General features: G+C 49.0%; 1 protein-coding gene across 3 annotated transcripts in view; it reads left to right on the forward strand.

Annotated features, from left to right (window-relative positions):
• Positions 1-12504, forward strand: part of PSD2 (pleckstrin and Sec7 domain containing 2) — a 72630-nt gene that overhangs the window by 43007 nt on the left and 17119 nt on the right. For all 3 annotated transcript variants that reach the window (XM_086411970.1, XM_086411969.1, XM_086411971.1), the window contains 2 exons: positions 1478-1590; positions 2926-2984. In XM_086411970.1, coding sequence (XP_086268096.1) covers positions 1478-1590; positions 2926-2984 — 172 coding nt within the window. The remainder of the gene's footprint in view (positions 1-1477; positions 1591-2925; positions 2985-12504) is intronic.

Consider the following 12504-nt stretch of genomic DNA (forward strand, 5'->3'; position numbering starts at 1 on the left):
AGCTGCTCTATCCTGAGCTGAGTCAGGTTCACACTGGATGATCCAGCAGGGAAGGTGTTTGGTGGGTCAGCTTGCGATCAGAGGCCTGGGTGCTGGGCTGGAGGACCTTGAATATACAGCCCAATAGATTGAGACTCAACTGCACAGGCCCTGGGGAGCCACAGCAGGTGCTGGGTGTAAAGCAGGGTTTGGGGAGGCAGTGGTGGCAACACTGTGTTGGTGGCCTTTGATCCAGAGTCTCCTGAGGAGGATCAAGTAGGAGAGGATGAGGCCTGAAGTTGGGCCACAGGGCTCGAGGAATGATTGGTGTGAGAAGTGCAGAGGATAGAGCAGAAGGGCTGGTGATGCCAAGATACAGAGAGAGAAGGGGGTGGCCATCTGTGAGGCTGATCCTGGGGATAGCCTGAGAGTTTGGTTGGAGCTTGGTGAAGACCCCCAAGGAAGGGGTGTTTGGGCTGGCGAGCCCCACCTGGGATGCATGGCTCATAGGTAGGACAGGCTATGGTTGGGATGGGGGATGGTGTTAGTGGAGTGTGAGGAGAAGAGGGAGGGGCCGGATGCAAGGAAGAGAACAGGAAACAGGAGAGACAGAGAAAGGAGGACCAGAAGGTGGATGGAATGTTTTTGTATAGCTGTTGACTGACTGGGATTGAATCGGAGAGTGGTCTGCAGTTTTCCATGCTTTGGGAAACCTCCGAAGGTAAAGACTGGCCAAAATGGGGTTCATGGGTCCCAGGGTGTCTTAGAAGTAGTTTGAGGGAGGATAGTGGGCATAACAGAAGCCAAGGGAACCACAGCAAAATTGGGAACAAGCTAGTTTTATGAACCCAGGACAGATAGAGGACCAAACTGTCTCAGCCTCCTGTTTCCCCTCCCAAGGAGGGGTGTGCCTAGGCGCCAGGTGATGGACCCCAGGCCCATCTCCCGGCCCCTCTGGTTTTGGTATTCTCTGCTAGGGACCCCTGAGTGCTGGTGACCTTTGACTTTTGGCCTTGAGGGGAACTCAGAGCTCTCCAGCAGAGGAGGCTCAGACTTGAGGTGGGGGAGTAGAAGGGGCCCAGGTGGTTGGGCCTGGGGCCATCACGTGAGGGGTATCGCATCTGGGAGGGGTGGGAAGGGCTGAGGGAGAGCGCTCCGGGGGAGCGGTGTGGGTGGCCTGGGCCCAGCCGCGGAGGAGGGAGTGAGGAGTGGGGCGGAGGCTGGCACTGGGCTGTTGGTCAGCCTCTGTTCTTCACAATCTGCCCCCGTCTCCTTCCAAAAGGGCCCTGAAGGGTGATGAGGGTTGAAACTCCACACTCCAGAGGCTGTCAGGGGGCTCAGGGTTTCCTCCTGGGCCCAGATGCTGGGGCTCTGGGGCCTCAGCCTCCTCAGGCAGGCTTGGGTGGTATGTGTGTGGGGTGGGGGCTCCTACCTAGAGTGAGGATTCGGACGACTCAGGGGTCTGGGAGGCCCTCAGCACCCTTGCATCGCCCTCCAGAACTTTCCTGAAGGCATTCCCGCTGATGGGGGAGACGCAGGAGCGTGAGCGGGTCCTGACGCACTTCTCCCGCCGGTACTGCCAGTGTAACCCTGATGACAGTACTTCGGAAGGTACGCCTCACCTTGCGCCCCTTACACCTCACCCTGCACCCCTGACGCCTCACCCCGCGCCCCTGATGCCTCACCTCACGCCCCTGATGCCTCACCCTGTGCCCCTGATGCCTCACCTCGCGCCCCTGACACCTCACCTGGTGCCCCTCACACCTCACCCTGTGCCCCTAATGCCTCACCCCACACCCCTGACGCCTCACACCACACCCCTCACACCTCACCCCGTGCCCCTTACGCCTCACCCCACACCCCTGACACCTCACCCCGCGCCCCTTATGCCTCACCCCGCACCCCTGATGCCTCACCCCATGCCCCTGACGCCTCACCCCGCGCCCCTTACGCCTCACCCCACACCCCTGACGCCTCACCCCACACCCCTGACGCCTCACCCCACACCCTGCACACCTCACCCCGTGCCCCTTATGCCTCACCCTGCACCCCTGACGCCTCACCCTGTGCCCCTGATGCCTCACCTCACGCCCCTGACACCTCACCTGGCGCCCCTCACACCTCACCTGGTGCCCCTCACACCTCACCCCGTGCCCCTTACGCCTCACCCCACACCCCTGATGCTTCACCCCGCACCCCTGATGCCTCACCCCGTGCCCCTGACGCCTCACCCTGTGCTCCTGACGCCTCACCCCACGCCCCTGCCCCCCAGTTGGGCCCTGGCTTCCTCCTACCCTTGATCCACCTGCCACTTCTGTCCTGCTTGAGAAACATCGGTGAAGGCACGATGGCGTGTGGCAGGGGGCCTGTCTGCTGGAAAAGGCACCTCCCACTGTCGGGCCTGTTGCCACTCCCTGTGCCTGAAAGTCCTCTGGGTCCTCTGTGCCCTGGAGTCAGTCCTCTGTGCCCTCCTTCTCTGTGGTTCCCTGTCACAGTGCTGATCGATAGTGTGGCAGGAGTCCTGGGTCCAGCACCCTCTTGTCCCATGGGTGGACCTGAGTCCCAGGAACTGGGGGGCTAGGCTGGTTATTAGAGGAGACATGGGCCTTGGAAGGGGTATAGCCTGGGACCCAGAGCCTTTCCTGGGTATGAGATTCAAGGTGAGTTTGGCCATAGGAGGCAGGAATCTGGGCTAGAACAGGCCCAGGGTGGTCGGGTCCCCCACTAAGGGAAGAGAGTTTCCTGACCTGGGTCAGGGGAGTGGCTCTGATGCTGTAGAGGGGTGGGGCAGGGAGTATCATGCAGGCCCTGGGCCCTGACATGCAGTTGGCAGGTGGCTGGCCTCTTCTAAGGCCTGAAGGCTGGCTCTGGCAGGAGATGAGTGGGTGGCTGCAGTTGAGAAAGAGCTGGATGCTTACACTGAGGGTGCCTCTATCTCTGATTTAGATGGGATCCACACGCTTACCTGTGCCCTGATGCTGCTCAACACGGACCTGCACGGACATGTGAGTTGGGGAGGCCGAACCGGGGTATGTTCTCTCACTGACTTATCCCAGGTTGTCCAAGGGCCAGCCCTTTCTCCAGCCTCCTTCCTGAGACCTCTCGCTTGCTGGCCTATGTTTATTTAGCAGACCTGGGAGTCAGGCCACTTGGCTTCTAGACTTGGCCTTACTCTAGTTGTATCCACTTGAGACCTGCCTGGGTCCTCACCCCCAAGCAGGGCCATAAGAACAACTGAAGTACAGGAATTTAGGATGTGCTAAATAAGATATGTGCCCCTAGCCGTGTCCACGCCAGACGCTGCTAAAAGATCACCTGCTCTTCCTACCCCTCGTGCTATAAGCCTGACTGCAGCCCTGCTGAAGGGCCATGCCCCAGGCACCCCCTTCCCCTCAAACGGTAGGTTGCCATCAAGAGGCATTTTCATCATCTCCATCCTCCACTAGGCAAACAGAGAAGTGATGGGGGGTACCCTAGGCTGTGAGCCTGTGCCTCTTCTGGGCCCTGGGCATCTCAGTGCTGCTTGTGGCTCAATAACTCCTTCTTCTTTCCTCTGTCTGCTCCGGGGACCCCCTCTCTGGGCTCTCTTGCCCTCCCTCAGGTGGTAAGTGTAGCTGGTGGTCTGCATGTCCTGTGAGCTTAGACCCCCCCATCTCCATCCTCCCCTTCTGTGTCCCCCATCACCCCGTCTGGCCTCACTGATCACTGTGCCATCATTGCTCACCCTGGGATGGTCAGAGCACCTCTGCTGGATTGGGGATATTTCAGTGACTCATGGGAGTAATAGGCCCATGTGAACGGTTCCAGAGGTAACCAGGTTCCGGTTCCATCTCTTCTGGAGGTAACCAGGAAAGTCTAGGACACTCAGGGTGGAAGAAGGAGCTGGGAGAGACCCAACTTCCGATTCCACTCTTGCCTCCAGGTGGCACCTCTGTGACCCAGGGCAAGACTCCAGCACTCTGAGTCTCGGGTTCTACACCTGTGAGGTGTGAATGGTGATTTCCCCATAGTGTCCTGGGGAGACCTGGGAGAGGTACCACCAAGTGTCAGGGTCTGGCACTTAGTAAAGTATTTATTATGAATAATATTATTACATAATCATCACCATCATATTCATCATTAATATTAAAATTTAAATGATGGAGAGTCTGAAGGCCGAGCCTGCAGATCCCTGGAGGATCAAGAATATGAAGGACCTGCCCTGATGGCAGCCTGAGCAGGCGTGGGCACGCTGGGTGCCTGGCCTGGGGTGAGTGAGAGCTTCGATGGCCTTGACACGAAAATTAGTTGTGTGACAGCTTTGGTTTTGTCTGCCAGGGCTGTCAGCCTGAGTGTGGAACAGGAGAGATGTGTGGATTCCATGGGAATGTCACCAGAGTTAATGCTCACTAATGGGCTGATGCTCCCCCAAGACTGCTTACTGTTTGCAGAGAGCAGGTGTTGCTGGCGTACCCTAAAAGGAGCTTTAAGCACACATTCCTCTTCCTATCCCTATGCTCAGCAGGGCCAAGGGCCATCTCAGGACCCAGTCACTGCTGTGTTAAGCCCTGGGTGCCTCTTCCCCTGGTTGAGAGCTGCTAACAAGGGCAGCAGTCAGTAAAGCCCAGGTCGAGAATATTCTTGAGCTTGGTGGGCCTTAGCTGCCCATGGCACCACCTTCTGCCTAAAGTTGAAGAGAAACATTACTACCTTCATACGTTAGACGTGGGTGCAGTAGGATTGTTCATACTCACAGCCAACAGACATTGAAGATCCGTTTCTTTCTTAAGGCAGTATTGCAAAACACCAAAAGCAGGAGGTCTGAGTTGTAATCCTCTTTATTTTTCACACGATAGTGTGTGACCTGAGGTGAGTTACTGACTTCCCTGAACCTCAGTTTCTCCATCAGAAAGTCCCTGTGAGATTTAAGGAGACAGCAGTTGTAGAGCGTTTAGCCCAGAATCGGGCCATTGGCATCACTGGGAGCTTTCCTGAAAGTGGCAATGCCTGCTTTGTGCTCACCCCATCCCTCCCTCTTCTCATGCTGCCGTTGTTCCACAGAGACTCAGTGCCTGGGGGAAGATGGGGATCTCAGGAATGTGGGGCCTGCTAGGGCCCCCAGAAGTGGCTCTGGTCAGAGCGGGAGCCAGTATGGGGACTGGCAGAGGGAGTTGGTGCACACTCCCAGATGGGCACAGCCTAGTGGAGGAATTGGGGAGGCTTCCTGTAGGAGGGGCATTTGGACTGTAGGGGCCGACACCTTCTGCGTTCCATAAATGAAAAGGAAAGAGAACCCCTGCCTCAGGGTGCCTACCTTCTAGTTAAAGGAGATGAAAATAAACAAGTCAACAGGTGATTGCAAATAGTGATAGGTCTCTGAAGGGAATCAACAGGCGGGTGTGATGGTGGCTGGACTGGGGGTCAGGGAATGCCTTTCAGAGGAGGCACAATTGGGGCAGAGACCTGCAGGAGCCAGTCACGGAAGGACCAGGGACAAAGTCTTCTAGGCAGAGGGGCCAGTGGACTGGTTTTCATCTTTTGGCTATTGTGAACAGCGCTATGAACACTGGTATAAAGGTTTTTAAAATTTTTTTAATTATTTTTAAACTGAATGAAAGATTGTTTAAATTCATATAGTGCTTACAATTTCCAGAAGTTTCCCATGCATGACTTCATGTAATCCCATAATAACCCTTTTGTCTTCCTACCCCTCTATTGCCCTCCCCCTTCTTGGTAACCACTAGTTTGTTCTGTGAGTCTGCTTCTTTTTCTGTTTTATTCACTGGCTTGTTATATTTTTTAGGTTCCACATCTAAGTGATATCATATAGCATTTGTCTTTCTCTTTCTGACTTGTTTTACTTCGCATAAGTTCTTGTTTGAGAAGCTGCTCTCAATTCTTTTGAGTGTATACCTAGGAATGGATTGCTGGGTCCAGTGGTATTTTTGCATTTAACTTTTGGAGGACGGGAAAACTGTTTCATAGTGGCTGTTGAGTCCAGGAGGGAGGTGATGGTAGCTTGGGCTGACAGGGCAGTGAACAAGGGTAGAAGGGACAGATGAGCGAGATCAGTAGAGGATGAGCCTGACGGGACTTGCTGATGGGCTGATCAGGGAGAGGAGGAAGAATGGCTTCAACATCTGGCTCGATGGGGGTGCTTTTTCCTGAGATGAGAAGGGAAATTCTGTGGGTGGGTGGAAGGTGTGGTGAGTGGGAGAGCTGGGGCTCCAGTCCCATTTTTGACATATTGTGTTTGAGATGCCTATTGGACATGAACATGGGTGTTGCCAAGGAGGTGGTGGGATAAATGAATCTGGGATGCCAGAGAGTGATGGGGTGACGAGGTCGCTGTCATCTTGATGGAATGAAAGCCATGGGACTGGCTGAGTGCCTCAGGGAGAGCGGCAGGTTGGTGACCTTGTTGTGGGTCATGGCATTATTTAGAGGTCAAGAACTTTTCACTTTCATGCATTGGAGAAGGGAATGGCAACCCACTCCAGTGTTCTTGCCTGGAGAATCCCAGGGATGGTGGAGCCTGGTGCATTGCCGTCTATGGGGGTCACACAGAGTCGAACACGACTGAAGTGACTTAGGAGTAACAGCAGCAACAAGCAGAGCAGAAGGAGACATTTTGAAGCAGCCATGGAGATGGGAGGAAAACCAGGAGTGTGTGGTGTCTCAGAAGCCAAGAGAAGAAAGTGTTTCAAGGAGAAAGAAGTGGCCAACTATATAAAAGGCTGTCATGAGGTCAAGAAAGACAATAACAGAAAAACAGCCTTTGGGATTGGAATGGCCATTGGTGGGTCATTGTCATTGGATGGTCAAGGTCATTGGAGCCCTTTACAAAAGTACTTTAGGTGGAGGGGCCAAATGCCAGGATGGAGTAGGTGGAGGTGAGGATAGGAGGTGAGGAAGTAGAGGCTGTGGAGAATTCTTTTGCAGTATTTGGCTTTGAATGGGATCCTGAAGTGAGCCACTGGCTGGAGGGGTCTAGCAGGGACTTTTTTTTTTTAAGTTGGAGTATAATTTCTTTACAATGTTGTGTTAGTTTCTGCTGTATAATGAAGTGAATCAGCCATATGTATATATATATATCCTTTCCCTCTTGGTCCTCCCTCCAACCTCCCATCGCCATCCTACCCATCAAGGTCATCACAGAATACTGAGCTGAGCTCCCTGTGTTCTACAGCAGATTCCCAGCAGCTATCTGTTTTACACATAGTAGTGTGTGTTAATACACTAGTTCAGTTCAGTTCAGTCGCTCAGTCGTGTCCGACTCTTTGCAACCCCATGAACTGCAGCACGCCAGGCCTCCCTGTCCATCACCAACTCCTGGAGTTTACTCAAACTCACGTCCATCGAGTCAGTGATGCCATCCAGCCATCTCATCCTCTGTCGTCCCCTTCTCCTCCTGTCCCCAATCCCTCCCAGCATCAGAGTCTTTTCCAATGAGTCAACTCTTTGCATGAGGTGGCCAAAGTACTGGAGTTTCAGCTTCAGCATCAGTCCTTCCAATGAACACCCAGGACTGATCTCCCTTAGGATGGACTGGTTGGATCTCCTTGCAGTCCAAGGGACTCTCAAGAGTCTTCTCCAACACCACAGTTCAAAAGCATCAATTCTTCGGTGCTCAGTTTTCTTTATAGTCCAACTCTCACATCCATACACGACCACTGGAAAAACCATAGCCTTGACTAGATGGACCTTTGTTGGCAAAGTAATATCTCTGCTTTTCAATATGCTATCTAGGTTGGTCATAATATGTCAATCCTAATCTCCCAACTCATCCCAACCTTTCCTTCCCTCTCTGTGTACACATTTTGTTCTCTGTGTCTCTGTTCCTGCCCTGCAAACAGGTTCATCTGTACCATTTTTTTAGATGCCACATAATATGCGTTAAAATACAATATTTGTTTTTAGGAGAGACTGTTTTAAATCTGACTAGGGTGTTGTGTATATGCCACTAGGATCTACTAGGCAGGCAAGGAGAAACTGATGATGCAGGAGATAGAAGGGAAAATTGAAGCTTTCCTTGAGATGAACAGCAGGGCATAGATGGAGAATGGACTTAGCTGGGAGTAGGGAATGCTCATTCCTCATGACAGGGTGAATTGGAAGGGAAGGATGTCAGAGGAGGGTGAGCTTAGCCTCCAGACAAGAGAGAATGGGGGCTTGGGTTAGACTTGGAGATGGAGACAAGGAGAGAGATTATAAATGTACTGTGGATGTGCAGTCACTAGCACTGGTTGATGGAGTCAATGTTGAGGTGAGAGCAGAAGTCTCTAGGATGAGACCAGGAGAGGCGGGAGGAGATGGTGGGAGAAGCTGCGCTATGAACCTCCAAGCTGAAACAAAGATAAGTTGTTTTGCAAGAAAAGCTTAATTTCTCTCACACTTGGGCTGCTTGAGGTTTAGCAGTGGGAGTGCTGGGGAGGTGTGTTGGGGCCAGATGGTGGAGGACTTGAGGGACAAATGCACGGGTCAGCATACTATTCTGAAGACTGGCAGTGGCAGGGAGGCCCTGCCCATTCTTAGATGGTGAACAAGCCTCATATATTAGAACTTGGAAGGAGCACCAAGTGCAACTCAGGTTTAGTCTAGATTTGCAAATAGTGATGAGGGTTTTCCTGTCCAAAAGACTTTTGACTGGTCCCTTCCCTTGCTCTGAAGGATGACATCTACTTTCTTTCTGCTTGGCCTGTTTCATTCTGCTTTGAGAAGGGGAAGACTTAAAGACAGGCTGGGATTGTTCTGACCTCAGGTAGGTCACACTAGACCTGCAGAGAAGGCCTTGGAATGGGGCTGTGGCCCGCCCAATCATAATTCTTTTCTGATTGGAGACAGAGGCTGTGGGAACAGATTTTTGGGTCAAGGGCAGGCTTGGAGGCCCTTTTGATCCAAATGTTGGTGGGAGGAAGGGAGGAACTGAGAACTTGGAGGTCCCAAATAACTCCAAAGCCAAAACAGCTTGGCTTTGGAGTGTTCTGGGCATGTCTCTCTTTCTCTCCATCTTTCTTCCTGTCCTCCCTCCTTCCCTCCTTTCCTCCCTTTCTTTCCCTCTCCCCTCCCATTCCCTTCCCTTCTCTTCCGTCTCTCTTTTCCTTTTCTGGTATATATCTTTTGGCCTGGTGGCTGTTGTTCATTTACCCAGTATGATTTGACTTCTTTGCAACTGACCGTCTTACTTTCTCATCCAGAGAGAGATTGATCTTAGTAGCTGTTTTGCATGGACTTGAAAGTGTATTCTGCAGTTGTTTGTTGTAATGTTCTATATGTGTTGAGAAGGTCAAGCTTTTTAACTATGCTGTAAAACTCTTTTATATCCTTAATGATTTTTTTTATTGTGGTAAAATGTATAAGACATAAATTTACCATTTTAACCAGTTTAAGTTGTGCACTTCAGTGGAGTTAAGTACATTCACACAGTGTGCAACCATCACCGTTCTCTGGTTTCAGAACTTTTCATCACCCCAAAAGGAGACCTTGTACCCATTAGCAGTCACTTCCCATTCTCTCCTTCTGCCAGCCCCTGCCTCTTCTGGATATTTAATGTGAGTGGAATCATACAGTACATAGCCTTTCATATCTGGCTTCTTTCACTTAGTGTAATGTTTACAAGGCTCATCCATATTATAGCATGTGCCATAATTTCATTTGTTTTTATGGCCAAATAATATTCCATTGAATTGATATGCCACATTTCGTGTATCCATTTGTCCTTTAACGAATATGTGTATTATTTCCACCTTTTGGATACTGTGAATAGTGTTACTCTGAACATTTGTGTACAAGTTTTTGTTTGAGCACTGTTTTCAATTCCTCGGAGAAGACCAGCTGCATCATATGGTAATTCTGTGTTTAACTTTTGGACGAACTGTGAAACTTCCTTAGTGGCTGAACCATTTAGAAATCCCACTAGTCATGTATAAGGGTTTCAATTTCTTCACCTCCTTGCCAACACCTCTTTTCATCCTTTTCTTTTTTAGTGATAGCTGTTCTAGTCAGTATGAAGTGGTAACTCATTTTGGTTTTAATCTGCATCTCCCTAATGACTAATGACATTGAGCATATTTTCATGTGCTTATGGCCATTTGTATATCTTCTCTGGTGAAATATCTATGCAAGTACTTTGCCCACTTTGAGGGGGATATATAATTATTATTTAAAATTGGGGTAAAAATATTAAAAATCATGGTAAAATATGCATAATATGAAATTTACCATCACTGCCATTTTTATGTATAGTTTACTAGTATTAAATCTATTTACATTGTTGTGCAATGAATCTCTAGAACTTTTTCATTTTCTTAAAAAGATTTAACTCTTTTCTTTTTAATTTATTTTTTTATTGACGGATAATTGCTTTACAGAATTTTGTTGTTTTCTGTCAAACCTCAACATGAATAAGCCATAGGTATACATATATCCCCTCCCTTTTGAACCTCCCTCCCATCTCCCGCTCATTCCCATCCCTCTAGGTTGATACAGAGCCCCTGTTTGAGTTTCCTGAGCCCTACAGCAAATTCCCATTGGCTATCTATTTTACATATGGTAATATGAGTTTCCATGTTACTCTTTCCATACATCTCACCCTCTCCTCTCCTCTCCCTGTGTCCATAAGTCTATTCTCTACGTCTGTTTCTCCATTGCTACCCTGTAAATAAGTTCTTCAGAACCATTTTTCTAGATTCTGTATATAAATACAATATTTATCTTTCTCTTTCTGACTCACTTCACTCTGTATAATAGATTCTAGGTTCATCCACCTCATCAGAACTGACTCACATATGTTCCTTCTTACGGCTGAGTAATATTCCATTGTGTATATGTACCACAACTTCTTTATCCTTTCATCTGTCGATGGACATCTAGGTTGCTTCCATGTTCTAGCTGTTGTAAATAGTGCTGCAGTGAGCAATGGGGTACATGTGTCTTTTTCAATTTTGGTTTCCTCAGGGTATATGCCTAGGAGGGGGATTTCTGGTCATATGGTGGTTTTATTCCTAGGTTTTTTTTTAAGGAATCTCCAAATTGTCTTCCATAGTGGCTGTATCAATTTACATTCCCACCAGCAGTGCAAGAGCATCCCCTTTTCTCCACACCCTCTCCAGCATTTATTGTTTGTAGACTTTTTGATGATGGCCATTCTGACCGGTGTCTTTTGCTTTTCTTTAATTGGTCTGTTTGTGTTTTTGTTGTTGAGTTGTAAAGGTTCTCTATTCTAGATACTATACTCTTATCAGATATATGGTTAGAAAAAGTTTTCCCTTTTTGCAGGGATCATGTGTTTTCTTCCTGTCTTCCTTCTATTAATGTGGTGTATTATGTTAATAGATTTTTATATGTTGAACTACTCTTGTTCTTCTGGGATACATTCCACTTGATCATGGTATATAATCCTTTTACTATGCTGCTATTTTGCTAGTATTTCATTGAGAGTTTTTATATTTATATTTATAGGGGATACTGTTCTATAGTTTTATTTTCTTGTGAATTGTTGTCTGGTTTTTGTATCAGAGTAATGCTGGCTTTATAGAATGAGTGAGGAAGTATTCTCTCTTTTTCAGTTTTTGGATAAAGCTTAAGAAGTATTGTGTGCTCAGTTGCTCAGTCGTGTCTGACTCTCTGCGATCCCATGGACTGTAGCCTGCCAGGCTCCTCTGTTCATGGAGTCCTTCAGGCAAGAATATGGGAGTGGGTCACCATTTCTTCCTCCAGGGAATCTTCCTGACTCAGGCACTGAACTTGCATCTCTTGTGTCTCCTGCATTGGCAGGTGGAATCTTTACCACTGTACCACCTGGGAAGCCCCAAGAAGTATTAATGTTAAACACAAGTTGCTCAGTCATGTCTGACTCTATGACTCCATGAACTGTAACCCGCCAGGCTCCTATGTCCATGGAGTTCTCCAGACAAGAATACTGCAGTGAGTTGCCATTCCCTTTTCTAGGGAATCTTCCCAACTCAGGGATCAAACCTGGGTCTCCTGGATTGCAGACAGATTCTTTACCATCTGAGCCACCAGGGAAGTCCCAAGTATTAGTGTTAATTTTTTTTTAATGTTTGGTAAGCTTCACTAGTGAAGCCATCTGGTCTTGGGCTTTTCTTTTGTGAGGTTTTTGATTGCTGAGTGAATGTCTACTTCTTTTTAGGTTTATTTAGGTTTCCTGTTTATACTTGAGCCAGTTTTAGTAGTTTGTGTGTTTTTAGGAATTTGCTTATTTTATCTAGGTTATATAATTGGTTAGCATTAATTGATTGATATTAGCAAATTAATTCGGAGAAGGCAATGGCACCCCATTCCAGTACTCTTGCCTGGAAAATCCCATGGATGGAGGAGCCTGGGAGGCTGCAGTCCATGTGGTCGCTGAGGGTCGGACATGACTGAATAACTTCACTTTCACTTTTCACTTTCATGCATTGGAGACGGAAATGGCAACCCACTCCGGTGTTCTTGCCTGGAGAACCCCGGGGACGGGGGAGCCTGGTGAGCTGCCGTCCGTTGGGTCGCACAGAGTCGGACACGACTGGGGCAACTTAGCAGCAG

Source organism: Bos grunniens, chromosome 7 (assembly GCF_055505025.1).
Source record: "Bos grunniens cultivar Pamir isolate PY7600 chromosome 7, Bosgru_T2T1.0, whole genome shotgun sequence".
Lineage (NCBI taxonomy): Eukaryota > Metazoa > Chordata > Mammalia > Artiodactyla > Bovidae > Bos > Bos grunniens.